The sequence below is a fragment of the Leiobunum rupestre genome, chromosome 1 (assembly GCF_980474605.1).
Source record: "Leiobunum rupestre chromosome 1, qqLeiRupe1.1.hap1, whole genome shotgun sequence".
NCBI classification, from domain to species: Eukaryota; Metazoa; Arthropoda; class Arachnida; order Opiliones; family Sclerosomatidae; genus Leiobunum; species Leiobunum rupestre.
Window position 1 is genome coordinate 37,876,964 of NC_143384.1, and position 27,861 is coordinate 37,904,824.

A 27,861-nucleotide genomic window follows, 5' to 3' on the forward strand; every position below is an offset into this window, starting at 1 on the left:
TGGTCACGATATCTGGGTTTTTGGCCTAAATTTAATGGCAGGTCTCCCCTACGGTATTTTACTTCCTGATTGTTCATAACGCTAACCGGGGGTGATTTAAATGGAATAAAAATCTACAATAGGGTCAACACCTAAGCTTGTTACCTCTGAATACAATATCCTCGTTTAACTTTAAGCACCTTGCGGGCAAAAGGGGAGAAAAAATTGAAGGAGAAGTAATTGTTTATACTGTAATTCAATTTGAAATATACTTCTTTTAAATTAACATAACCGGATAATGACTGTGGTGAAAGCTGTCTTAATTTGGAGCGATTAAACCGCCTAATTAAATCTTCTAATTAATTGCTAAAGAAGCCAATGAATATATAACTTATTTAGAAATTTGGCGAAGATGCTGTCGCCATCTAGTTCAGAAAAATAATGATAAATGACAAGCAGACGACGCGCCAAGCACGTTTTTGGTCACTCTGTCAGCAAAATGTCCAATAATCAAAACATAAAGAAAATTAAGAGAAAAACAGTCAAATGTGGTAGTATTTTGAAGAAATTGGACGGTATTGATTGTACAGAAATGCCATCTAAGGTATATTTTGCTGTTGTTAAACTTGTTGCTACCAATACCATAAAGTTTCCACTGACCAAGGCTTCTTAATTTTTAGATAGTTTTTGTGGGTAATGCTGGATTGGTTTGTGGTATTGACGCGTATCACCTTTTACAATTGTTCCAAGAATATGGCAATATCGAAAATGTAATACTATTACCGGATCGACCGTACTCATTTGTGATATTTGAAATGATAGCTGATGCAGTTAAAGCAGTTGATGTATTGAATGGACATCCTGTACCTTGTCTTGATAATAAACCCATATATTTATCATATGCAGAAAATGGTAATAAAAATTATTACAACTTCTTGCCTTTTAAATAATATTTTCACCAATGTAGTTCCAGAAAATTGCATCAGCAGTGACACAAGCCTTCCCTCTGATGCAACTTTGTTTGAAAAATTTGTAACACCTGAAGAAGAGGATCTACTTCTGTCTTTAAAACCCAAAATTCTTGAAAGTAATATTGTATATTTTTCTTTTTGACTATCATTCAAATTAAATAATAATTAACTTTAGAGGAGCAAAGTTTAAAACATCGTTTGGTCTGGCACTATGGTTATGAATTTGATTATAAGACGAACAATGTTGATAAGACGAAACCTCTCCAGGGTGATATCCCCGATATATGTCAAGTTATAATGGAGCGTATGATTGATGAAAATATAGTACCAGAATTACCTGATCAAATTACGTGCAATTGTTATGCCCCTGGACAAGGAATACCACCTCATGTTGATACACATTCAGCGTTTGAAAATCCTATCTTATCCCTTAGTCTTGGTTCTGGTGTAAATATGGAATTTACTCACATATCAGGACTAAAAAAAAGTGTATTTTTACCAAGGCGAAGTTTACTGGCTATGAAAGGGGAAAGTCGATACGCATGGACTCATGGGTAATCTTTTTTATATTAATTAGTGTTGGCTTATATCAAAATTTAATCAATTTTGAGTATTAACCCATACCGATATTGATTATTTATCTGATATTGGATATTTTTGAAACCATAACTGAGGATCTTTCTTATTATCAAGGCCATTCTTCGTGGCACTTGTGAAATAATCATGGACCTGTGTTAGCTGAATTTGAAGAGCCAAAGGTCAAGTTTAGCGGTGCCATCTGCCTTGTTATTATGAAAATTGGATTTAAATTATCTGTAAAAAATCTGTATCGATATGGGGAAAAATCAGACGCTAACCAATCAATGGGAAAAATCGTGATGATATTATATTGGTAACTGATACCAATATCATATCGGTTTCGCCCCATCACTAAAATTAATAGAATTATGCATTTAAATTTGCAGCATAACATGCCGGAAAAATGACATAGTTCCCATTTCTATTAATAATGAAAGCAAAAAAACTATTAAAATTTTGGTTGAAAGATCTACTAGGACCTCATTTACATTTAGAAAGATTAGAACAAAGGAATGCAATTGTAGTAAGTTTCATATTTTAGATAACCTTGAAAAGACTGATATAATTTGCGTTTTCTTAGGTGGGGTTTTGGTTTTAGTGATAGTTGGGGAAAGTACATTCCATTTTAAATTAACTTTATCAATTTGTCGAAACTTATTTATTATTTCAGAATATAAACAATTGTGTGATTCTCAAAAAGACAGGTAAGTAATATAAACTTTGTTATATTTATTTATTATTAAATATTGTTATTTTTTAAGTGTTAGTAATAAAGACGATTTCAAAATAGAGGAAGATCACGTAAAAATGTTGGAAAATAAGCATGTTCTTGAAGTAATATATTACTATAATATTCAGATAATTATTTTAGTCATAATAATTTTGTCACTTTAGGTTTACGATCACATAGCGGGTCATTTTAGCGAGACTCGTTTCAAACCATGGCCAAATATCGCTTCTTTTTTAGCTAATTTGCCATCCGGTTCATTGTTAATTGATGCTGGCTGTGGTAATGGGAAATATTTAGGCCGTAACAAACATCTAATTGAAGTAAGTTCTGTTTTGTATTGGTTACCATAATTTTATTATTTCTAATTTTGTGTTTAATAGATTGGTAGCGATATTAGTGGAAATCTTTTGAACATTTGCAAAGAAAGCAATTTGGAAGTTGCTCAGAGTAACATATTGCAGTTGCCATTTCGAGATGGTTGCGCAGATGCTTGTTTATGTATTGCAGTTCTACATCATTTATCAACTGCGGTGAGAGTTTTTCCAAACATGTTCAGAGCTCAGATCAGTTCATGATTACTAGGAATTGAACTAAATGGCGAAATCCTCAAAAGCCTGTATGAAGGAAATAAGCTTTCTGTTCATTTAGGAGAGACGAAAAGCCGCAATTGAGGAAGTTATCCGTATATTGTCAGTAGGTGGACAAGCTTTGCTTTACGTCTGGTCAATGGAACAAGAAACGCAGGATGGTGTAGAGACTAATTATTTGAAAAAGTCTAGGTGCCAAAAGGTAGAGAAAAGCCTAAACGAATCCGAAAATCAAACTGCAAATGCAGATTTGTTACTTCCGGTTCATGTAAACAGAACTAAATTTGTTCAACAAGATTTGTTCGTGCCGTGGAAGTCTAAGGAAACTGAAAATGGCAATGCAAAAGTGTATCATCGGTTTTATCATGTATTTAAAGAGGGAGAACTTGAAAAGTTAATTCAGTCTTTTATTAATATTAAAATAATTAGGTCTTTCTATGATAAAGGAAATTGGTGTGTTATTGTAGAGAAATTATAAAAAGTGAAATATTTTTATCAAAATCGTTTAGTTTCTTTTTTTAAATAAGTCGCGCTTTTTGCCATTACGGCTAACTTCATCTTTGATAGGAAGTTGGCCGTTTCGCAAAAAGCAAAAAAGACCAATGACAAAGCAGATCAGCTGATATTTCTGAAATCGACAGATCATCCCGTCCGTAATGCTTAAGATTTCTTTAACTTTACTGAATATAATTAACTTAAGACTAATTAAAGTTTAATTTAAAATAATTTTCGTTGTTATTAATAGTCTTACTTCTATTTTACCATGGTAAGTTTATTAATTTCATAGTAAATAATAGTTAAATGATACCCCACCTAAGCCTTGGCTTGTCTCGTCATTGTTTCAATGTTTCCTCAGATTTTGCGTGTTCAATCGCCCATTGGAACGAAACGAATCGAATGTCAAATCACCGATTCTACAGCTTCCTTTTTCCAAAAAGTAATTTTTAAATCTACGTTTTCTTAATGGAGTTAACATAATTTTTTTTTGGTTGAAAAGGTGCAAGAAGCATTTGAACTAGACAGTGTATTTGACATCACCATCTCCAAAAATCGAGATAAAACATGGGAAGTTCATTCTTTAGAACGAAAGAGCTTATCTTACTACAATTTAAAGTATAATTTTTTTAATGCAACTGGTTACATTAAGTGTAATAATGTTTTTGTTTCAGACATGGTGATATGTTATACATGGATTTTAAAGACCCATCTAAAATCAGTGATGATAAACCTCCATCTCCCGTACCTTCAACATCAGCCTCTGTGGGCAATAATGTTCAAACTACACAGTTTTTAGGGGTCATTGGCCAAACTTCAAAATCTACACAGGTTGTTGAAGATGAGGTTGACAAAATCTTATATTCTCAGGATGGTTACATTCAAAGAAAACGAGATAAATTGTAATTTTAAATTTTGTTTTATCAACAATTTTGAAATCCAACTTCTAAACAAACATTTTCCGCAGATGTCAACACGGAGCTCATGCAAAATGTGTTCATTGTGCGCCTATAGAAGTATGTAATGGAGATAAATAACTCATTATAGATAATCATTAAATTTTTTGTTATTATTTATAGCCTTATAACGATTCATATCTCCATGAGCATAACATCAAACATATGTCATTTCACTCTTACTTGAGAAAAGTCACAGGAGGCATTGATAAGTAATAATTGATATATTGACCTGAAAATCATGGTTCTAATATTATTTTTTTGGTTAGGGGTAAATTTGCTGCACTTGAAAACATTAGTTGTAAAATCAAACCTGGGTGTCGTGAACATGTGCCTTGGCCACATGGTATTTGCACCAAATGCCAGCCCAATGCTGTGACTTTAAATCGACAGGTTTATCGGCACACTGATAATGTGATGTCAGAGAATGTTTTTCTTGTTGAGAGGTTTCTTGATTTCTGGAGGAATACTGGAAACCAACGAATGGGATTTCTCTATGGGCGCTATGAACTCCATAAGGATGTTCCATTAGGGATTAAAGCAACTGTTGTGGCAATTTACGAACCTCCCCAGGTTGCTATAAATTTTGCTTTTAATAACTTATTTTTAATGTTATTCTAGCCTTGGCTTATCTCATTTAAGCCTTGGTTTTATTAAGTGTGGTTTTTCTTTTATTATTAGAATTAACTTTTTTTTGAAATAGGAAAATGGTTTAGATTGCATTCGGTTAACTCCGGACTCTAATAGAGAGGTTGTGGATGAAATTGCATCACGGTTAGGGCTCCAGCAAGTTGGTTGGATTTTTACAGATCTTATTGCAGAAGACTTACAGAAGGGAACCGTGAAACATTTAAGAGGGGCTGTATGTATAAATTTTTTTTAAACTTCCTTAGTATATTTGTGTATATTATTATTTTATTTATAGGATTCATACTTCTTAAGTGCGCAAGAATGCATAATGGCAGGTCATTTGCAGTCTTTGCATCCAAATGCTTGCCGATTTTCACCTGATGGTTACTTTGGCTCAAAATTTGTTACCCTATGCGTCACTGGTGAATATTCATTTTATACTTTGAAGATTTAAGGAATATGACATCATTTAATGTAATAATTTCTTTATAGGTGATAAAGATAACAGAGTTCATTTAGAGGGCTATCAGATATCAAATCAGTGCATGGCATTAGTACGAGATAAATGTTTAGTACCCACCAAAGATAGGCCTGAACTGGGTTATGTTAGAGAGTCCACCAATAAGCAATATGTTCCCGATGTCTTTTATAAAGTAAGTTGCAAGAAGAGGAATATTATGTCTTTCCCATAAACACTATTGGTAATATTAAGGAGAATTTAGACTTCGTACCCTACATTTCAATTCAGATAGCTTTCTGATTGACAGTTTTGTAATAAAGCGATTACCTGAGGTCTATATTATCTTTGGTACCACTGTTAGCCTTGGCTGTGAATATTTTGCCCCAACTAATCTTTTTAACATTTTTAGATCAAAGATAATTACGGCAATGAAGTAACAGAGTTAGCAAGGCCTTTGCCAATAGAGTACCTATTGGTAGATGTACCAGTATCAACACCCAACGAACCTTGTTTTACTTTTTACGCTGATGCATCCATTAAAGCATTTCCAGTTGAAAATCGTTATATTAATGGGCAAATACAAGTAAGCATTACTGTAAAGTTAATCCACACCATATATTGTGATTATCATATTTTATCATTATAGGACTTTGGAGCATTAGCCTCATATTTACGACAGTTCAAGCCTGATCAGTTCCTTGATGCTGTTTCTGATTTCCACGTTCTCCTTTACATTGCAACGATGGACACGTTACCACTTAGAGTAAGCTGTCTTTATTGAATTTGCTACATATAAGAGATGGTTTGATGTTGAAAATTTGCTATGTAGGATGCAATGGAGCCCCTACTAGATGCTGTTAGGACCAAAAACCGTGAATTAGCATCTCAATGGGCCAGAAGTGAGCAATGGGCAACGGTTGAACAAATCATATCTGCTCAAGGTAATGAATAGTTTATGGAACTAAGCTTTTGTTAATACCCTGATTTCTAAACATTTCCTTCAAGTATGCATTATATTAAACCTTGTTCGCAATTAGTCTAGCATACTAAGCCTTAAGTGCAATAATATTTTATTACTTAAGCCTTGAGAGTGGCTAGGGCAGCTTTTTGAGCTATAGCTTTTATTAGGCGTAATATAATATAGTTTGTTAACTTGAAAGTACATTTGATGTCTAAGGCCTTTGGCCGACACCATAAGTTCGTTCTCAAAAAAAAGCCAAACTTGAAAGTCCACAAAATTATTTTCCTAAAGGAATGGATTTGGATTCGACAATGGGCAGTGAAATGAATGTGGATCAACCATCTGCGGGTGCTGGTGCCATGTCTTCTCAAGCCTCTGCAAAGTGGACTTGTAGGCATTGCACATTTTTAAATAACAGTGGAAACAGTGCTTGTGAGATTTGTAGTTTACCTCAATGACACAGAAATACCTCTTTCCTCATTAAAGAAACTTGTCGCGCCCCACAAATTTTATATCCTATCAATTAGGAAATATTTTTGTTGAACGTGAGTTTCAACAAGCTTCCTTTTTCTAATATTTAATGTTTATCTCATTTTGGACTCTAAATAGGTTATGCCAATTTTATCAAAATTTAAAAATTGATTAAAAAGTGCGTTCGAAACGCCTCTCTAAATATTCTTTATGCGTAATAAGCGATGCAAAGTGAAAAATAACATTTAGATATTTTATCTCTAAAATGATAAAATCTGCCACATTTTGTATTCTGTAAATAACCATGATTTCCGAATGGTAATAAAATGGCAAAATGGGAAGTGAAATTTAGGCATCAAAAATACAAAATTTAGGATACAAAATTTGTTTGCCCCTTTTTTAAGTGCACAAAAAGAAAATCTGGCTTGTATCGTGAAATGAAGGAAAGAAATAAATTAATACATATTTAATAATAATTCGAATGGTCTGACGAGTTTAGTGGTAAACGAAATTTATTTTAAAGTAACCTTGGACTCGCGACGATTTTAATGAACCAATGGGATTTCGCGGAAATGCTAAAGTTAGTTTTGATTGGCTCTCGCCATTATGTTTGCATTTTTCAAATTTATTTAGAGAAGTTGAATGGAATTTGACCGTTCTAAGGCTCTAAGCATGGTAATATTTTTGATATGTTAGTTTTCGAGTATAAAAAAGAATAAATGGATAAGGTGGATACGTTTAAAAATATAAAACCTTACAGAGCTACGAAATTGGTAGGTTAAAACATTTCTTTGGAATTAGAAAGTTTGGTCTTCAAACATTAGCCTTGGTCTTTTTATAAAGATAGTGTAGAGATTAAAGATTAGAGAAACCCTGTAAAAAATATCTTTTTTGATTAACAATAGTGTATTTTTAATTAGTGGAATGAGCTTGTAGTTGCGTTTAGGAATGGCATTACCGTTGAGAGTCATCGCTTCCACATGCGAACTTATGAGAAAACATTCACAGCAACGGAAGCTGTAGACTGGGTATTGCGATATCTTCGTAACCACGATGAATTTGGCCCTGATATTAGCCGGTTAGCTATTTATATTGGTTTTAAAAGCGAAAGAAATGTTGTATCTATTGCGCTTTCTTAAATATTTAGACAGCAAGCAATTCAACTACTACAGAAATTTGTTAAAGGCCATGTGATTGAAGATGCTATGAGCAAAAAGAAGAATTCCGAATTTCAAGATGGGAAGAAGCTTTATCGGATAGTCACTACTATATCACAGTCACCCGCATATCGTACTAACCCTAGAACTCCATTACGAGCTGTTCAAATCCAAAATAATCAAAAGCAGTCGTTAGTTTTGAAAAAAAATAACCTACTTAAATCCAAAGAAAATCTCACTGAAATCAATTTGAAGTTAAACTTTGAGCATAATCAGGATAATCTGAGACCCAGTTCCGCTTTATTTGATTTAAATCCCATTTGCCTGCCATCGATGCCAGTAACCTTGAGTGCCAGTGAAATAAATGATGCTTGGAAAAATCTTGTGTGGAATCGGTAAAAGTGGTAAGGTTTAGCATTTCAAATTTTTAGTAAAATACTTTTCATTTCAGGTTAGAATTGATTTTGGGTATTCAGACTTTACAAGATTTTTTAAATCCAGCTGATGTTTGTGGGAAAACAGTAAGATATAATGCAACGAGAATTGATAAAAATGGAATAGTTGTTGCTGTGGACAAATCAGGTATAAGTAAATGTAGACAAAAATTAAGATTTATGTAAAAACTAGTAATTGTTTTATAGAAAACTTGCCAGAATGGATTTTATGTGCAATGAAATGTTTAGCAAGGTGTAAGTTAGTTACTTTGGGTGCAGAGCTATAAAAACATTAAATTCTCTATGTTACTCTAGGGCCTAATGGAAGTGGAAACGGGAGCTGCCTACCAAAATATGAAGGTTTTGAAAATGACGTTTTCAGGGTTGTAAAAGACCATTTTTGCAACTCTGATATCCCCTTGATACCATTCAACCTTTTTCGTTTATTTTACGCAGCCTATGGTAAGTTGATCACCCAATCCGTTACAGTTGATTTGTTAATCTGCCAATTTTTCAGTTTGTATCGCAAATGGAATACCTGCTAACACAACCCAAATAGAAATTTGTGATAGTATGATTTCTGACGAGATCAACAATGACAAGGCTGATATCTGTTTTGAAACTGCATTTATTGAAGAAACACCCGTGACGCGCTTAGTTACTTCAACTGAGCGTCCCAAAAGCTATACTTTATCAAGGAAAGAAGGAATAGGAAGAGCTCATCAAGGAAACAAGTTCTCTCGAACTCGTCGTTGCGTGTCTATGGAATGCATTAACAAAGGACGCGCATTAAGGAATGCCAGTGTTAACCATGGCTCAGTTGGTAGTTTAAGACCTCAAAGTTCCACTTCTAACTTAACAAGCTGTCTTAGTGAAGAAAGTCTTATTTCCGATGTATTAAGTAATAAAGGTAGTGAAAGAAATCCAACTTCTTCAGAACCAGCCAGTAATACGAATAATAGTGTGGTGCTTTGTGCATCAAAAAATTTTGTGCCAAAAACATTACCTTCATTTTACAGTAAGAAGTTTAATTGTTGTAGATGAGCTTTTGGTTACTAAGAGTTAATTTTCAGGGGAATTAAACTCCAGTTGCCAAAAAAGATTGCTCAAATTTACACAATTGGCTTTGTTGCTACTTCCAACTGGACAGCGGAAACGATTACATTTGTTACTTCGATTGTTGAAGAAAATAGTTGATAACAAAGAATTGGTTTTGTTTCCACCAGGATGTACACAATTTATGGTAAATATTCATGTAGTTCCTTAATAAACTACCATAACAGTTCTAGTAATCTCAGTTATTTCAGTTAGTGAAAACATTTGCTAGTAGCATTCTCCGACCAAAAGTAATTTCAGGTGAAGATGATGATGTATTTTCATGCAAAATAATAGATTTCCTTTTGGATTACTGCCAAGATACATTTAGTCAACCTAAAGAGCTTATCTCTGACGTTGAAACCATTCTTCATCAACATGCCACTGCTAAAGTAATATTTCTTCACATTTTTACATTTTAACTTGGAGTTAATGGAAATTTATTAGTATGGGTGCTATGTTCGTTGTCAATCGGAACCAATTATGACTTATTGCCAACGAGTGAGTAAAGAAGTCTATGAGGAACAAAAAGTTCAATTATCAACGCAAGCCCTATCGGAACTCTTGGAAAGCATTGTTAAAGATGAAAAGTTATTGCAGAAGGAAAAACAAAAGAAACTTAAAATGGTGAATGTTTTTATTTAAAGTTTGGCCCCAAAATTTAACACCTCATCTGCAATTTTAGTTCAAATTACAATACCCTGAGATATATGAACACCGTTTCCCAACCCAGTCTTGGTTCGAACTTGAAGCTGCTCGTAATAACAAGAGAAAACCCAGTGAAAACAGTAAATTAACTCTATTGGAACGGTTTTTGAAATTAAGATTTTAATAATGCTGACAATGCAATAATTAATAATTCTCAAATTTTTTTATCCTGAAAATAATAATTACCAATGTTAGAAATAAAAGCAGCCAATTTATAATATTAAATAAAAGTTACCTATAAAGTAAAGCTTTTCCTCGATTATTGACCAATGACAAGTAGCCACTATTTAATGATATGTCGAGTGAATTAACATGATAATGTTTCTGATGTTGAAGTGGGAAATTTGAGAATACAGTCATGCTTGGAAAATGAGCCTGTAAAAGAAATCGTAATTAGCGTTTTATGTAAAAAGTTAAAAACATCTGCGTAATATATTCGTAGTGATCATACGGGGTGACATTTGGTTCTGGGTTGGGGTGGGGAGAGAAAAAACCTTGCATAACCAGGTCGGGGTTTTTTGGCATTTTTATTATTAAGCCAAGCCTAGCTGATTATCATTGATTATTTAAGCGTTTTCTAATTATAAAAGTGACAATAGTGATCGTTTCAACAGCCAACTATTTAAAAGTAAAACCATGTGTATAATATTGTATCATAAGTGTAACACTTTCTATTCTTCACATGTAAAAATTTTACTGAGAGCTATTCTTAAGACAGACTGCATTACAGGCTTCGTCACTGTTTTGCGTCTGCTTGCTCCCGCGTCACACGTAGCCTTTGACAGTGCCGCATTAGGAGGAGATTTTCTTCTTGTGATGTCGTCACTCCATTACTAGCTCTCAGTACAATATTCCACAAGTGACAAACTTATGGAACAATATTATAGACTTATGGTAAAACGAAATAAAAACCAGGGTGAATGAGAGGCGAGTGTGACACGACCTTTGTACCTTCAAACGAGAGAAGTCGCTGAGAAAATAGGCTGCTGTCTTGCCCCGTCCTTCTCCGTTTTGGTTGTGGGCTGTAGCTAAGCACTCGCTCGGGCGTTTATTAAATTTTTGAAAACCCGGGGATCCCCGACTTACCGGGTCGGGTCCCCGTACAATCACTATATATTCGTACGAGTTTAATAGCCTCGTCCTTCTGGTTAGAAGCCATAGCTAAGATCTCTGATGAATGGTTGAACTTTAAGGAAGTAACTTCGGTGGTTAAGTTCATAAAGTTCTTAATGGGTTTAGGGTTTTTACAGCCATCAAGATTCCCTATTTCATAAATGTTTACTACTCCAGTGTCTGAGCTGCAATGATGGTGGAATTTTTAGTTTTACTAAAAAACAAGTAACCAAAGTTTAAAGTGCGATGCATTACCCTGCTGCCAAGTATTGATCATTTGGTGAAACAGCCAAACATGTGCCAGTAATACAGCCTTCATCAAAAAACTGACCAACACAAATCCTGCAGTCTAAGTCCCAAATGTAGATTTGACTACTGGCTGAAATGAAGCATTATTAAAGAATTGTAGTACATCAAATAACAATAGACAGCACCGAATCAACGTAGATGAATAAATACTAACTTCCGTGACTGTACATATATTTCCCATTGGGGCTAAAGGCAATGGCATAAACTTCATCATTCATTTTCAACTGGCCAATCCATTCCTTTGTTTTGGCCGATAGTAAATGAATATAGCCAAAATATCCGCAAATCACAATGAATCTTCCATCCGGTGATACAAAAATTCTGCGTCCTACATAATGATCCAGTCCTGAAATTTTTCTGTATATTAAGAAGTTGGAAAGCTAAACCAAATTGTTATGTAGTTAATTACCTTTATCCCACGGAACTCTAACAATTTTCCCCTGTATCATGTGGTAATAGTAAAAATGTGAGTGTTTGCGTGAACCAACAATGATTTGCTCGCCATCAACGGAGAAATGGGCGCAATCAATAGGAAATTCATTAAAATGAATCGACTGTATTTTGCTGTTGGTTTTCCCATCAACTTGAAATATTGTAGTTTTACCAGTTATGCATGCTACAAGTGCTACTTGAGATGTAGGGTGAAATTCAACAGTTCGAATAATATTCTGGAAGATGTTTTAGAGATAAATATTTTAAAATTTAAGTGAAATATCTTTTGCATTACCGTTGACAAATCATTGCTATTTAAGAGTGAACATTTAGTGATAGCTATATTTCCCTGTGGGAGTGGAATATTATGACCTAAAAGGTTTCCTGATGTTTGTAACATTTCATCATCACTATCATCATCTTTAAAAAAAAAAAGTGTGTTTTATTTTGGAATTTGCCTTTTTTAATATATAAAATTACCTTTAGGCTGATCCAGCTGTGCCCATTTAGCTTCACCATAAGTATTGACAAAACGTTCTTCGAGAAACTTTGTGTATTTTTCGTGGTGACGTTGTTTTTTTTTGACAAGAATTGAGTCGGTTCTGTTTGATATAATTTCATGTATTGAAAAGTAATTACTTTGATTGTTAGATTAAATTAGATATTAATTATTACTGAATTTTATCATCTTCATCTTCCCAAACAGGTTTACGTTTATCTTTAACTATTGTCTCTACTGATTTTTCTTCAAAATTATCCAAAATTTCTCTTTCATCTCCAAAAATTAATTTTTCCAAATTTCTTTCTTCTTGTTCATCGTATTTTGATTTCTTTTTGCTTCTATGTCTTTTATTTTTTTTCTGGGAATTAGGCAGTACTTGAACACATGCAGAGTCAATGTCTTTGTCGCTATTTCCTACATCTCCATTATGATTTTCATGAAATAGATTATTTGGCAAAGGATCAGGTGGAGATTTTTCATTACAAATAATAATGGGTGATTTTGCTGTATTTCCATTATCTGAATGATCATTTTCACTGTCAGTTTCATCATGCAGCTCCTTATCCATGTGGCTTAGTTGAAGCATTTTGAATCAATATTTAATTATGTCAAATCTATAGAGGAAAAACGTTAAAGGCATAACGGATAGCGTAAGTTAGTTTCTGGTTCCAGTAACCAAGGCTTAGTAATAAAAATCGCTATATATCAGATATTTCCAATCTACTTATCGCTATATAAAATTAATACATTACCTTAACCATTAATTAGATAACATAATCATAACACTGACATTTTAAACTATAATTATAAAATAATTAATATCAATTATTCGGCTAGCACATTGATTGTGGCGGCCATTTTGGAAAATATTCGTGATTCGCGATGCGTGGAGAATTAAATATGGCCATCTATCGGTTTTTTCCACATTTATTTTATTTCACGTGACACATTGGAAGTCAATCGGAAATCATTCGAAGAAAATGGCCGTAGATGTGAATCATGCGTATTTTGATGAGGAAATAACCTCGAAAGATGTTAAATAAGCTATAATGCGTCACCATTGATTACACTTTAAAAGCTCAACTGAAAAATAAGTGCAATATTTTTTTCGGATAACTAATTAGTTGGAACGTTGCAAAACTTTAAATGCATTGAAAATGACAACTTTTTGAACGCAGTGAGCAATCAAAGGAAAAAAGGCGGCTCCCTTTCGTAAGTAGCTTTGCGCGTGCTTTGCTCTTTATGAATAATCTTTGGATCGAAGATTTTTGGCCCCATTTTCGTCGAAGGGCCGTAGTCCAATCGGGTTTTTCTCGATGCTACTTTTCTTTATTTGTGATATAGAGAAGATTTTGAAACGTGTTTTAAACAATGACGTAGAATAAGTTGAGTGGAAAAAGTCTTTGGGTGCCTGATTGATTCAAGACTGTGTGATTTAAGTAAGAAATTTTCTAATGATTCGTTTTCGAGAGGACCAAGTTTACCAAGGCCTAAACGATGCCATTTGGCTTGTAAAGGCCGTTGCCCTACTATTGATTGATATGGGGCCTCGGTTGAGTCGGTAATGTTAATGTATGAGGTTTTAAGGTTTTAATGGATTTACCATAGCGTCCTTTTGAGTTCGCGTGCTCGGTAATTTTGACCTTGGCTAAAGTGTCAAGGCGTTGCCTCTCCTTCAAAGAGGAAGTTTGTGTTGATAAAAAAGTTGATGAAAGGTACAGGATCCATATCTGGTATTTTGGAGCTGTAGTCTATAGACCGTGGCAGAGCTCTGTGTTAGTTGAAACCAGTTGTTGAAAGTTTTTGATATGGTGTTAAGGAAAAATCATGACAGCTATTTAATTACTGGCGACTATTTTGTAGTTTGTAGTTCTGAAAGTAACCGTTATTTTTCAGGGTAGCGAAATAGTGATATGATGGAGCCGGTTTATTCCAAAGAAGGTTTTAAAGTATCTCCGATTGTGGAATGGCTACACGCTGTTCCACATATAGACATAACATTTCACAGTGTCAATTCTACATTTGACACATCCGACAGTGCATATCTTGAAGTAAGTGTGTTATACTTTAAACAAATTACATTAGACAAGCCAATCCAAAGTTCTTAAATTTTAATGTGATGTACTGAAAGCTTAGGTAACATCAGTAAAATTAAGATTTGAACTTTGAATTGTTGGGTGTATTTATAATCATTTTACTAGAAGTATGTAATATACCTCTTAATGGTGATTATCCATTTTGGCTTTAAAAATAAATCTTGTACCGTCACATGCTAAAGGTAATTTCTTATTGGCGCAGATTTTATGGCAAATCGTTGAAACTTAACAACTTTCTAATGTTAAATAAAAAAATTACACTGTGTAGGGCCATCTTATTTATCCCAATTATGTCCCTACTTAATTTATTTCAACCTGCGCTATTTGAAGGAGTAATGGTAGTAGTATAATGGTGTTGGATACAAGAGATATATTATATACTTATAGTTTCACTGAGGTTAAAATTTTCTGGTGTTGTAAGTGCAGAGGTTTTAGTTCTAATATATTTTTGTTATTCTTTAGGCACTTGGTATTATTATTGCGGTACCTGGATTTTGGCTAATCCTTACGCTATTAGCCTTTTTAATTTTCTTTTTGTGTCGATGTTGCGACACTGGCTTCAAGAAAAAGAAAAAACTAACCCCGCTCAAATGGGCCTTGTGCATTTTTGCAGTTTTATGCGGGTACGTCCTGATTTATTTCATTATAACAAATTAGCTTAATTTTCTGTGTTATTTTAGAGGTGCATTAGCAGTTGGGATCTTTGGCAATGATCAAGCCCATAATGGAATTGAAAGTGTGAGAGTTTCTACCAAAAATATACAAGATATTCTTTTAACTCTTAAAAATCAGGTAACTATAACGCGTTTTCTGAGTATAGCGATGTTTAGACTGAAATTTACACTATTTACTCTAGACTTCTGTGATTGAAACAACTCTGAATGACAAAATTAACGAGGAACTGCTAGTTCTTGATGACAAGTTCAACAAACCCATCTCTAACGTTACAATTCACAACCTTTTGAAACAATCAGTCAGCGAAATGAAGGGGAACGTCTCGATTGGGGTTAAGAAAATGGGGGAAATTAACGAACACATGGAAAAATTCCAATTGCCACCTGTTCCTGAGTATATCGGACAAGTGGAGATCATTAGATGGCCAGTAACCATCGCCATCCTCTGTGTTTTGGTCCTCATATGTCTTATCTTATTCTGGGGAGTACTTAGGCATTCCAGATGCTTGCTCATACTGTGCGTAAATGATTCGTCTGGATTTAAGTTGATTGTAAATTTCTAGCTGATTATTTTTATCTATTTATCCAGGTTTTCTGTTCTCGGCCTCTTATCTGTGGTGATTTGTTGGGTTTTGGTGTCGTTGTACATAGGAATCTGTGTCGTGAGTCAAATTTTTAAAATATTTTAATTAGAGTTTATCAATTTGGTCTACAGTTTTCTAACGGGATTAGATGAGATAAAGCTCTGTTATATTGCACTTACTATGAAAATTCAAATATTTTTCCATACTATTTTTTTTTTATAATTAATAAATTACATTTAAATTAGGAGGGAAATTTTTAGTCAATTATTGAATCTTTTGAAGCCAATGTTTTATGCCACAGTTTAGGAAAAAGTCAAAAGAAATTGGAAATAGGCCTAAAAAGTCAGAGAAAGCGTTAGGACTGGTGAAAAGTCATTAAGGCTGTTCGAGTACTCAAGTAGTTAGAAAAATCGTTCGGGTACTTAATTAATCGACGAGTTCTATTCAGGTAGTTGAGTAATTTAGAAATATTTAAAATAGCTTACTAGTTACTACTTAAATGGATGTTAGGTAACAACTAACAAGTTAAATAAGATAAAAATCGTTAACAAAACGTTAAAATAAAGAACATTACTCAGGCACTCATGGCAAAGAGAATTCCGAGCTCTCTCGAAACAAAAACTTATATAAGAATCTATCCAGCTAATCATTCAAGGTTATTGAAAGGATGTTAGTTTGGATTTATTTCCCCCATTTTTCTGCCCAGGCGACTGGCTATGTATGACAAAGAGATTATTGGCGGTGGGAAAAACAATTCAGCGAGTTTTACAGGTGGCTTATTCGAGTACCCGCTGAAGGCAAATTTCTGGTGGTGGTTTACCTTTTATGCAGTTTTAATGTGTGATTACAGGCAGGTTCAGATTTTTGTACAGATCCGAAACCTTTCATCTACGAACAAGCTAATGGAATTGTTGAATCTTGTAAGTTTTAAGTTTCTCTTTCGTCATTATTTTGTGGCATCTAAATTTTAATGGCAAAAATGTCTTTCGCAGCTATATTGAGCTACTACTTAAATTGCGGAACAGCCCCAGATCCATTTCACGATGCAAAGCGAGAAGGTAGAAGAGCGGTGGAAAGTGTGGAATCCAACCTAAAGATGGTTTCCGAAGTTGCTGCTGTGGTTTTCAGAGACAAATCTGTGGATGAGGAACTCAAAAGGCTGACTCAACAAGTTAATGAGACTGATAAAGTTATTAATGACATGCAGGCTTTGTTAGACTGCCAAATGCTACACAAAGAATACAACTCTGGTATGGAAGCTGCCTGTACAAATGTCATGTAAGTTACTTTTTCAAATTACTTGTTGTATTTTGTCAGGTTTTTCACCAAAGCGTAAAAAGTTTTATCACATTGCTTAGAAACAATTTAAAGGTATAAAATTAATTTAGTTGATGAAAGAATATTTGATTCCGGCTTACAACATTTATTACTTCATTCTGGCTACATTTTTTATAACTTGATCTATGCTAAATAACTCATCGGTGCTTGTGTTTACTTTACGGAAGCTTAAGTATATGTTTACTTTACGGAAGCTTAAGTATATGTTTACTTTACGGAAGCTTAAGTATATGTTTACTTTACGGAAGCTTAAGTATATGTTTACTTTACGGAAGCTTAAGTATATGTTTACTTTACGGAAGCTTAAGTATATGTTTACTTTACGGAAGCTTAAGTATGTGTTTACTTTACGGAAGCTTAAGTATGTGTTTACTTTACGGAAGCTTAAGTATGTGTTTACTTTACGGAAGCTTAAGTATGTGTTTACTTTACGGTAGCTTAAGTATGTGTTTACTTTACGGAAGCTTAAGTATGTGTTTACTTTACGGAAGCTTAAGTATGTGTTTACTTTACGGAAGCTTAAGTATGTGTTTACTTTACGGATGCTTAAGTATGTGTTTACTTTACGGATGCTTAAGTATGTGTTTACTTTACGGAAGCTTAAGTATGTGTTTACTTTACGGATGCTTAAGTATGTGTTTACTTTACGGATGCTTAAGTATGTGTTTACTTTACGGATGCTTAAGTATGTGTTTACTTTACGGATGCTTAAGTATGTGTTTACTTTACGGATGCTTAAGTATGTGTTTACTTTACGGATGCTTAAGTATGTGTTTACTTTACGGATGCTTAAGTATGTGTTTACTTTACGGATGCTTAAGTATGTGTTTACTTTACGGAAGCTTACGTATGTGTTTACTTTACGGAAGCTTACGTATGTGTTTACTTTACGGAAGCTTACGTATGTGTTTACTTTACGGAAGCTTACGTATGTGTTTACTTTACGGAAGCTTACGTATGTGTTTACTTTACGGAAGCTTACGTATGTGTTTACTTTACGGAAGCTTACGTATGTGTTTACTTTACGGAAGCTTACGTATGTGTTTACTTTACGGAAGCTTACGTATGTGTTTACTTTACGGAAGCTTAAATATAAGAAATGGTTTTTAATTTTTAATTATAGTGAAGGAACAGGTTTCATGTTAATCTCCGCTGTTGGATCTGGACTGCTTTTTACAATTTTAATCTACCTATCATCACACACTTGGATTCATATCCGTAAAAAGTAAGAAATTTTTCTGCATTATGTTAAGTTTGAAATTAAACGGTTGCACGTAATATTTGCATGTTGAAGGTGTAGAATGAATTCCCATATCCATAAAAAGTAAGATTTTTCTACGTTATGTTATTTAAAATTTGACTGAAGCACCTAATATTTGCATGTTGAAGGTGTATGAAATCCCTTAATTTGTATGATAATAATAATTTGGTTTTTAATTGTTTTTAACTTTATTTTCCTCCTTCCATTTCTTGTCATTTTCTTTAAACCCGATCATTTTATAAACAAATGTTGCGGAACTGATCAGACGACAGAATGATCATGTTGATGAAGAAGATCCATTTTTGCCCCCTGCTACTGGGGATGGACCAGGTCAAGTCTTGGGAGGAACGAACAACGCTGCTAGGAGAAACCGCGACACGTACGGAAGCACAGCCGCTCGAGGAGGGGGACTTCCCCCTTCGTATTTTAACCAGAATCCCCCTTTCAATCCTTCTTATAAACCTTCTCTTAATAAGGGATCATTGTGAGCACCTTAATTGGTGTTCCCCTTTTTTCAAAAACCTATTTTCTTCTTGCTTTTTCTTTTAAACTGGGAGTGCTATTAAAGTTCAACTTGGTGCTTGATGTTGCATTTGAAAGTTATGTTGGTTAAGGGAAGAGGTTATGGACTAACAATGCTGTAACTAACGAAGCTTAAGACCGATCTATTTGTAAAACCAAGGCTTATTTTACCCTTATGAACACACACCCAAGTCTTAAATTTACATTTATATTCATTATTGACGCTGTAAGTCTAGTTTTCGACCTTAGTTTAATGAAACTTAGTCTTGAAAACTCAAAACAAGCAAAGGTTTTGACGAGTCTAACGTTAATTCACATTTTGATAACCAAGCGTTTTAAAAATAAAAATTAACATCAGTATAAAAGCTTGCTAGACCCAATCAGTCGATAAATGATTTAGCACAAGCCTAGGGTTAGATCTCTTTTTTTTTTTTTTTTTTACAAAGCAAGAGCTAGCGTACATTTTGACAAGCCAAGAGCTAGCGTACATTTTAGTTTGACAATGAAGAGATTTAAACATTCATTTTCACTTTGAAATACATGTTAGGCCCATAAAAAGCAAGAAATAAGAGTTAAATTTTGTAATTAATCAAATCAATATATGTCTCATTTTATTGTGAAAGCCAAGGTTTAGTGATATTGCCTTGTTCAATGATAACCAAAGGTTCACTATATTTCTATATTATTCAAGGCTTAGCTTATAGCGTAGCGTAAATTTTTGTTACCAAAATTTGCAAAATAGTAAATTTTAAATTACCAAAATTTGTTTTCTAAAAACACATTTTTGGTATATGTACAACATTATATTGAAACTTAAGTTTTCCTTCAGTTTTATAATGGGTTAATGAACAACATAACCAACTCCTTAAATAGTTCCTACAATCTCACATTTAGCTTTTTATTAAATAACCCTCAAATTCATCTTATGATATGTAATATAAAACTATTACTAATGCATTGTTATCAAAATTGATTGTGAATGCTAATTAAACCTGTGATAATTTGCAAGTTGAACTTTAACACTTGTGCATGAATGATATATAAAAGCTTCATTTTATGGGTTTGAAGTTAATTTTTCAAAGATATTTTGTGTTGGATAATGTGATGTAAGCTCTCAATGTATATAGTTTACATGTTTATTCGAACATGATTCAGTTAATACTTTTGTGAGCAATGCTCCTGAATAAACCAAGTTAATTTTTTTAACTTAGGAAATATAATTTTTATTTCTTTGAGCAAGTTTAAAATTTAAGCCGCGATTTGATTGATTCGTATCTCTGGAATAAGGGATATTAGGCAAGTTTATTTATTTATTTTTGTTTGCTTTTGCTCTTAAAAGCACATTCTTTGCGCTTGCTCACACCGGACTTTTCTTTACTACAAGTTTTAACACTGCTTCACGCTAAATCTCGCTTTTTTCACACTGTCACTGATTAGTTTATTTTTAGTTGTATTTAATCAGGAATTAATAGTTTAACATCCTTTGTGGTTAAGTTTTTATTTTTAGTGTGCCCTTCCCTTGCAAGCTATAGAATTATATTTAGTTAACTCCTTTAGTTAGTATAATTCTTCCATTAACCAAAATTAATAAATTTTTTAATCTTTAAAGAAACGGGCGTTCCGGAAGCCGTGAGGACCCCACTTTCCTTCAGGGACGTTTCACTCCACCACCTGCGGTGAGTTTAAAGCTTTTAGCTTGAAATTAGGCTTATTTAATTGGGTTAAGCCTAACATTTTGCATGTATTTTATAACTTAACTCGAGGTAGTTCACACTAAAATTCCAGTAATTGTTATATAGTTGCATTTCATGAATGCTATTCATGTTATGTATTTTGTTCTCGTGCAACTTTGCATTGAGGGTTATTTGTATAAATTTTATATCGTATTTTGTAGTATTTTGGGTAGTTTAGCTCGCTAAATGCTGTGATTTAGGTGTTACTGTAACTGGTATTTATGTAGTGCTGTGCTAGTATTGCGCTGTTTTTATTTTGCTTGAAATGGACATTCATTTTCTAATAAGTAGATCTAACTTTACAAAACTGTATACCCTCAGTATTCATTTAGAGAACTACCATTAGCCCCTTAATAATGCTATCTTCAAAATTAATTACAATTATTTTTGCGCAACAAAAACAACCAATACTTTGTACAGCACTAAAAAAATACTACAAATGACAGTTTCTGTTAGTCGGAAAAACTAAGTGCTATTGTTATGAATTTATCCTTAACAGTCATTGCCATAAAGTACTTGAATTATCATAGATTTTATCTAATTTTTGGGGCCTTATATTCTTCTAAGAAGGCAAAGTAGCACTTATAGTCTGTGTCTCAAACAATGCATGCCCTTAAGACACCTTAGATCAGATTAAGATTGTATTTATTACGAGCATGTTTTCATTTTATTTATTTTTTATTTTCTTTCCCGTTTCTCCCTCTATTGCCCCGTTTCACAAATCCCTCCTTTTTTGTTTCAAATTTTTGGATCACGTGACACATTTTGCATCTATGATTAGTACGACCAGCTTTCTGGTAGAAATAATTTGCAAGCCGGAATTGGTTATTATCCACCATACAAACCTTAAAAATATGGCCAATTCTCGTCACAAAAACAGTATTTTTTAGTAGAAAAACCTATTTTTGGTTTTTTCTTTGCCATTTTTTTCGTTCCCTCGGATCTCATTTTCTAGCCTGATGGTGATTTAACCTGTGCTACAAAATTCTGATGAGGAAACAGTGAACACGCATTGTTCTACTAATGATAACTAAAGTCATTTAAAGTAATGCAAGAACATTTGAACCAATAAAAAAAATTGCGATAACCAGCGATAATATTGACTGAAAATCCAAAAAACCAATTTTTGACGTATTTTTTGAATACCCTTAAGTACGTTTGATTTGCGTTAAGATATTTTGACGCTTTTTTAATATACTCTTTAAAAAATTTATTTTTCCTATTGATTATACAAAGTTTATTTCCTTATTTCAATTACGAAATTTGGCGGGGTTTTTTTTAATTGCGCTGTACGGTACCAAATACGTAATTAATCTGGTACAATTCGTTACCTTTTATTGAAGACATTATAAACTTGTTTTATATTTTCTGTCGTACAGTATTTAATGAGACAAAAAAAACCAATGCTCAGATATATTAGTGTGATTCCACGCTTTAGGTATTAAAAATCAACTAAAACACCATGTCAAACTATTTAAAAGTAAACCAATGGTCCATTTTTTGGTGTGTTTTAACAAAAAGAAACACTTAGAATATGTGGTTAGTGAATACAAAAATGTGTCAACACACAAAAAAAAACATTTTATAAAATGGCTTTACACAAAAAAATAACATCAAAGGCACTGCCTTCTTTAAATGTGGTGTTTTTATTTGTACATAAAAATTATATGAAACTTAAGACTTGAAGAATATCGTAATAGGCCTTTAAATTTTTTGAGGTTTACTCTTCTATGTTGCCGAATTTAATGGTAATGTCGTTTCCACGATGGTTTGCCAAATTTTCGTAGGGGTTTATGAAAATTTGTATTTCTACATTTAAGTCTTTTTTTAAATTTTCAAATTTAAATATAGTATGTAATAGTTTGTAACTTTGTTTCAATATTTTTTGTGGTGCTGAAGAAAGTCTTATAAATATACGTAAAAATTTTGCAAACCATTGTAAAATCTTAGGGAAAATTTTGAAATATTTGAGAAAAAAGCTTTGTTAGTATTTAAACCAAACGAGCGAGAATTTTACAATTTTTAAGGATTTGAAGCTTGGAAAAATTTTGTGTCATATTTGAAAAATAGTATTTAGTGTTTAATGTGCATGTGTAAATTTGGACACATTCATTTTTTAAATATTTATTTTATTTCGAAGGTTTACAAACTTTGCCCACCCAAGCCTGGCAATTATTTCTTTTTCTGCATTTACGATAATGTTAAAAGTGTGTGCCAAGTATTTAAAAAAAAAAGTTCACAAAGTTTTTAGAGTCCAATTTTTCCTACACTGAAAAAATGTTTTTTCATCAAGAAAGGTCCCAAAAAAGTGAAATAACCAATTTATATTTTAAGATTGAACAATTCTGGGTGTTTTAAATTGAAAGCTTTATTTAAAACGCGTATGCTCGGGCTTCTTAAAAAAAAATTATTTGAATGGTTTGCATTAAATATAATACAATTAGGCCTGATAATAAATAAATTAGATTGTAAAATAGTGTCAGGATTCAATAGACCAAAACTACAAAAAGTGTTGTAGCGTTATTATTTTCAAAGCCATGGTTTATACAGTTCTATTTACTCAAACTCTTACATGAAAAAAGTGTAAATAGGTCTAATTTAATTTTTTATTGTAAAGTTTTATAAAGGCAGGTTTGTTGAGTTTTTAGAACAAAATTTATATCTCTTGAAATGACTAAAAAGATATATGTAGAGGTTGTGCTATTATTGTAATATCTTAATGAAAAATGTGTTTTGACATTTTGTAAGCAAAGCTGCTTTTTATATTATTTTCTATGAACAAGCTGTGTTAAGTTATACAGCTCTAGTGGTTTTTGAGATAAAACACCCAAAAAAAACTTTTAATGTATTTTTTAAAAAGAAAGCAGTTCTGTCATTTCACTTTGTACACGAAAATAAAAATCAACTTCTCATATTTGTGGGACTTTTTGGATGTCCAAAAGTTTAGGTTGGGTTGCGATGCGAATTTCCCGGCAAACCGCGGATGTGTAAATTATGTTGCATAAAAGGTACTGTCACGTGCAAACAGAGGTGGGCAAAAATTCTGAGCGAATTCTGAAATGAACGTTCAGACCTTTTTAATTTGAGAGATCAATTAAGCTAGTGCTCAATACTGGCGATGCTATTTTCTCTCTCTTAAACGGAACCAGCTCAGGCATAGAAATCTTATAATATAAAATGATTCCGTATAAATACAATGGGCCAATTACATTTTTGGAGGTTTCGTCATTATCAGCCAATCACGATTCAAAGAGTGACTACGGCAACGACTCGTTGCCATCTAGTCAAACAGGTATATGACTTTATCAGAAATAATGGTCACGACACCGATTGGACTAAAAGGGTGGCTCAGTTAGATAGGATATATAGTGTTGGAACTAGTAGGGGCACATGCTCAAACTACAGGGAGTGGTTAAGGTGTACTGAGACTGAAATGAAAGATGCAGCGGAGGTATTTTGGAGGGGCCAGGTCAAAGCCAAATCCAGTCTAAAAGCAAACCCCGTGTAGAGAACTGCTATAACAACAGCTATAGCAGTGGGCTCCTTTTCCAAGCTAGGACAGGGTCGCTGCTGACTGGAGAAAGGCAGGCCGAACTCGGCCCATATAGTCCGGTATGCAAACTGTGTGGGGCAGACAAGGAAAATATATGGCATGTGTTGATAGAATGTCCCCAGACAGAGGTAGATGAGGATATTCGCATCTGGAGGGTCGCAAATAAAGTAAAACCCCTGGAATCTCTACTCGGTTTAAAGGAGGACCCTTGGGACCATAGTGTAGTCTCCCATATACTGTGCTCCTGGAACAGACTAAAACTAGCTTGGCGAAGGACAAACTTGAGTTGCAATGCTAGTCAGTAACCCCCCTACTCCAGTACAGCGCTATATTTGTGATTTTTTCAAAGATTATTTAAATGTGTTTTTTATTTTGTTGTTTTTAATTCTCGCTGAGCTCCGCAAGGAGCCGCTCTGTTCAAAAAGAGTGTAGTTCAACCAAAGATAATTTAAACTCGTACCCTAGATTCGAAATCACTCTCGTGCGTTGCCGATAGCGTTTACCCACTTCCCGCCGGAACTCAGAAAAAATTCGCTCCATGGTTTGCGCCTTACCGCAACCACGGCCAACTTCGATCACGCGCTATATAGCGCGTGATCGAAGTTGGCCGTGCCACAACGGAAGGAGCCCGATTTTTCTGAGGTCACGTGCCGGAAAAGGGTAAACGCTTCATAACAAAACCGTCAAAGTGAAAGCTCTCAGTATTCGAATCTAGGGTACGAGTTTAAATTATCTTTGGTTCAACTACGGCAATAAAAACCTTTAAACCTTTACCGAAAATAATTCGATTTTAGATTACGTCACCTTAAGAACCAGCATTTGATTGGCCCACGTCAATCAAGTCACGGCCCCCTGCACGCGTGATGGAGTTTAATGTAGTTTTTAAACATATGGTAGACTGTTTCTTTACTCGAAAATATTTTTATCTTATATGCAAACGTTTTGGATAACAATTGCGTTGTTTGTTGTTATGGCTCCTCGATGTTTCATTTCCACGGTAATGTGTCGTTGTACAGCCTACAGGTAAAAGTTTGGGTTTCCTTAAGCCTCGGGGCAATTTGAAATGTTAACAAACGGCGGGCTTTCAAATTGATGATTTGGTAAAAGTTACTTCAGGAAGTTCAGTGAGCCTAGTGGAACTCAGGACTATAATTACTGCAATATCCGTTTGTTTAAAAAACACTTTATTTAACATCTCTTATGTTGTTTAACAGTGGAATGTTGAATTTAAGCAGAGTGCGAGACATTTATTTTGGCTAAATTTCTAAGAGAAAAATCATATTATTAAATAGAAGGTAAAGTCATGGAGGAAGCACGTGACTGATACTGCGTTCAGTCAATACACGGCCAACTTTGATTTCTCGCGCATCTCTCGCGCTACAGCGGCCATCTCATTCGTTGACGTTCCTGTGTTAACCTATGAGCAAAAGATGTGTATGACGTCAGCGCCCCTAGCGGATTATTATTTTTAGTATAGTTTTTACATTGGGGACAATATAACCACCGAGCGTGGCGCTGAACTCCTACACATTATAGTACAGTTTATATGGGGAAAATCCTTGCTCGCGGAATTTCGACGAATGTGTTGGCCGTAGTAGCGCGAAAAGCGCGTGATCAAAGTTGGCCGTGGTCAATAGGAGCGGACATCTCCATAGCAGGCTTGGAAATAAGGTTTATTTCTAAACTGGTCTATTTGGCCAGTGACTCCCAACTCTTGAATTATTTAAGTGGTCACGTAGACCAGTTGGTTAATAATACGGTAGATAATTTTGAATTAATAAACTGGACACTGGACCAGTGAACCCCTAGCTTTTGAATAAAAAAACTGGTCCGAGCAATTAATAAACTGGTCTTTGACCCAGTGACCACCGCTTATTTCCAAGCCCGCTCCATAGAAGAGGAGGGGTTCAAAAATCAAGTGGCTCTGCCGAACGGCGGAGACACCAACTAAGCGGACGAATTTTCGTGAAAATTGTTTTTTCTCTTTAATGCTTTTCCAACGGGAATTTGTTTTCTTAACTGTGTTGCAATTCGGAAACTTTTTAATAATTTTAGTGTTTGTACTCAACTTTGAATTTTTCATATGATTTTTAGTAAGTTTCCAGGTTTTAATTAAGACTACTTTCATAATTTTCCCTTAATTATTTCGCTCGTAATCTACTTTTAAAATCGACGAAAATTTTAAGGCGAGGAAATGAATTCCCCGCCTTTGGGACCTGTATTTGTGCTAGGCCTCGGTTTTAATGTTTGGAATTTAAAAATCATTGCGCAATACCGAGGCCTAGCACAAATACAGGTCCCAAAGGCGGGGAATTCATTAAAATTTTCGTCGATTTTAAAAGTAGATTGCAAGCGAAATAATTAAGGGAAAATTATGAAAGTAGTCTTAAATAAAACCTGGAAACTTACTAAAAATCATATGAAAAATTCAAAGTTGAGTACAAACACTAAAATTATTAAAAAGTCTCCGAATTGCAACACAGTTAGGAAAACAAATTCCCGTAGGAAAAGCAATAGGGAGAAAAAACAATTTTCACGAAAATTCGTCCGCTTAGACTCAGTTCGTGTCTCAGCCGTTCGGCAGAGCCTTTTTATTTTTGGCGCTTTCTAGTGACCGAATTATCCCGCCGCTGGGGGAAGCGGCGCTTAAAATTGAGCAGGCTAGCGCCTCGATCGTCCGATCTCGCTCAACGCGCCGTGAAAAATCACTGACTGAGCGAATCGGCGATCACCCTGAGCTGGCTCAATTTCTCTTTCTCGCTTAACAAGACCAACCGACCTTCGTATTTGAAGTGCTCACTCGTTTCGAGATGATTTTCAAAAATAAACGCTCACAATGTTTGCCCACCTCTGCGTGCAAAAACGTAATTTTGAAATCGGTCAATAGGCGCTTAAATAAATCATCCTCCCAGGAAATCGCCCAGAAGTAATATTTCCGAGAGCCAGGACCCGAAAGTTATTGCTTATATAGTGCTTGTTAAAATAATAGAAACTTTTCACCTGTAAGCCGAACGTCGTACTTTGCCAAGCCTTAATAATTATGTCAAAAAAGCTACCTGGTTAAAAGCACGGCCGTGTTAAAAGGGAACGCTTGTGGCTGCCGTAAAGGTGAAAATTTCCATTATTTTAACAAGCACTATATAAACGGTGACTTGTAGGTCCTGGCTCTTGGAAATATTACTTCTTGGCGATTTCCTTGGAGGATCATTTATTGAAGCGTCTATTATATCATAGATTAACTAGGTAGCTGTGCAGTTAGTTAATTCATTATTATATTAGGAATATTTCACCTTTATTTCATTGCAATAAAAACAGTAAAATTATTTTGCTCTGAGTTTTTGACAAGCTCAGGCATTTGGCTTTATAATCCAATTTCACACGTACGACCGAGGAGAGGAGGGTAAGCTGGTTCAAATTATGAGGGCCCCTGCAACCTGAGGGCCCGGGTTTCTGCCCGAAAGGCTAAAGTCAGTAATAAAGGCTTTTATGGGGACTTTGAAGCGTCTATACTCCATTGCCATAAATCATCCT

The 27,861-nt window shown here is 34.2% G+C and overlaps 5 protein-coding genes across 23 annotated transcripts; 4 read left to right on the plus strand and 1 right to left on the minus strand.

Annotated features, from left to right (window-relative positions):
• The first annotated feature begins 282 nt into the window (after positions 1-282).
• Positions 283-3,335, plus strand: LOC149962305 (tRNA (carboxymethyluridine(34)-5-O)-methyltransferase alkbh8-like). 2 transcript variants are annotated; one of them, XM_090179597.1, is made up of 10 exons: positions 283-583; positions 660-891; positions 947-1,066; positions 1,126-1,504; positions 1,916-2,052; positions 2,200-2,233; positions 2,291-2,363; positions 2,424-2,579; positions 2,640-2,789; positions 2,908-3,335. In XM_090179597.1, the coding sequence occupies exons 1-10, from the start codon at positions 428-430 to the stop codon at positions 3,322-3,324; spliced, it is 1,854 nt and encodes a 617-aa protein (XP_090035723.1). In that variant the 5' UTR covers positions 283-427; the 3' UTR covers positions 3,325-3,335. The 2 variants fall into 2 exon arrangements, with proteins under 2 accessions (XP_090035723.1, XP_090035726.1); XM_090179600.1 differs by having other exon boundaries at positions 953-1,066.
• Positions 3,336-3,470: 135 nt separating this feature from the next.
• On the plus strand, positions 3,471-7,262 carry Npl4 (nuclear protein localization 4). 2 transcript variants are annotated; one of them, XM_090179591.1, is made up of 14 exons: positions 3,471-3,612; positions 3,703-3,783; positions 3,844-3,959; positions 4,016-4,243; positions 4,309-4,357; positions 4,421-4,509; positions 4,567-4,870; positions 5,001-5,159; positions 5,223-5,349; positions 5,420-5,580; positions 5,797-5,970; positions 6,034-6,150; positions 6,217-6,328; positions 6,640-7,262. In XM_090179591.1, the coding sequence occupies exons 1-14, from the start codon at positions 3,610-3,612 to the stop codon at positions 6,804-6,806; spliced, it is 1,887 nt and encodes a 628-aa protein (XP_090035717.1). In that variant the 5' UTR covers positions 3,471-3,609; the 3' UTR covers positions 6,807-7,262. The 2 variants fall into 2 exon arrangements, with proteins under 2 accessions (XP_090035717.1, XP_090035714.1); XM_090179588.1 differs by lacking the exon at positions 3,471-3,612 and having other exon boundaries at positions 3,691-3,783.
• A 136-nt stretch (positions 7,263-7,398) lies between these two features.
• Positions 7,399-10,337, plus strand: LOC149962307 (DEP domain-containing protein 1B-like). Its single transcript, XM_090179581.1, has 11 exons — positions 7,399-7,592; positions 7,740-7,897; positions 7,967-8,371; positions 8,428-8,558; positions 8,618-8,665; positions 8,726-8,872; positions 8,928-9,428; positions 9,484-9,653; positions 9,718-9,897; positions 9,953-10,132; positions 10,191-10,337. Exons 1-11 carry the CDS (start codon positions 7,539-7,541, stop codon positions 10,335-10,337), a joined length of 2,121 nt encoding a protein of 706 aa, XP_090035707.1. The 5' UTR covers positions 7,399-7,538.
• Positions 10,125-13,477, minus strand: wcd (U3 small nucleolar RNA-associated protein 18 homolog wicked). 5 transcript variants are annotated; one of them, XR_016481379.1, is made up of 10 exons: positions 13,322-13,473; positions 12,743-13,183; positions 12,548-12,669; positions 12,363-12,487; positions 12,045-12,303; positions 11,790-11,981; positions 11,582-11,705; positions 11,300-11,511; positions 10,449-10,588; positions 10,125-10,382 (listed from the first exon to the last, which is right to left on the minus strand). XR_016481379.1 is itself a non-coding variant. In XM_090179691.1 (10 exons), the coding sequence occupies exons 2-10, from the start codon at positions 13,153-13,155 to the stop codon at positions 10,358-10,360; spliced, it is 1,575 nt and encodes a 524-aa protein (XP_090035817.1). In that variant the 5' UTR covers positions 13,156-13,183; positions 13,322-13,470; the 3' UTR covers positions 10,125-10,357. The 5 variants fall into 5 exon arrangements, 3 of the variants coding, with proteins under 3 accessions (XP_090035817.1, XP_090035828.1, XP_090035840.1); XM_090179691.1 differs by having other exon boundaries at positions 11,337-11,511; positions 13,322-13,470; XR_016481383.1 differs by lacking the exon at positions 11,300-11,511 and having other exon boundaries at positions 13,322-13,477.
• A 53-nt stretch (positions 13,478-13,530) lies between these two features.
• Positions 13,531-23,677, plus strand: tty (tweety). 13 transcript variants are annotated; one of them, XM_090179605.1, is made up of 13 exons: positions 13,531-13,781; positions 14,466-14,620; positions 15,128-15,288; positions 15,346-15,457; positions 15,522-15,856; positions 15,929-16,001; positions 16,774-16,843; positions 16,916-17,201; positions 18,385-18,486; positions 18,556-18,585; positions 18,788-18,901; positions 20,654-20,720; positions 22,918-23,677. In XM_090179605.1, exons 2-13 carry the CDS (start codon positions 14,483-14,485, stop codon positions 23,026-23,028), a joined length of 1,599 nt encoding a protein of 532 aa, XP_090035731.1. In that variant the 5' UTR covers positions 13,531-13,781; positions 14,466-14,482; the 3' UTR covers positions 23,029-23,677. The 13 variants fall into 13 exon arrangements, 10 of the variants coding, with proteins under 10 accessions (XP_090035731.1, XP_090035766.1, XP_090035747.1 ...); XR_016481370.1 differs by lacking the exon at positions 22,918-23,677 and adding an exon at positions 21,559-21,630 and having other exon boundaries at positions 13,532-13,781; positions 18,788-20,340; XR_016481371.1 differs by lacking the exon at positions 22,918-23,677 and adding an exon at positions 21,568-21,630 and having other exon boundaries at positions 13,532-13,781; positions 18,788-20,340.
• Positions 23,678-27,861: the final 4,184 nt, after the last annotated feature.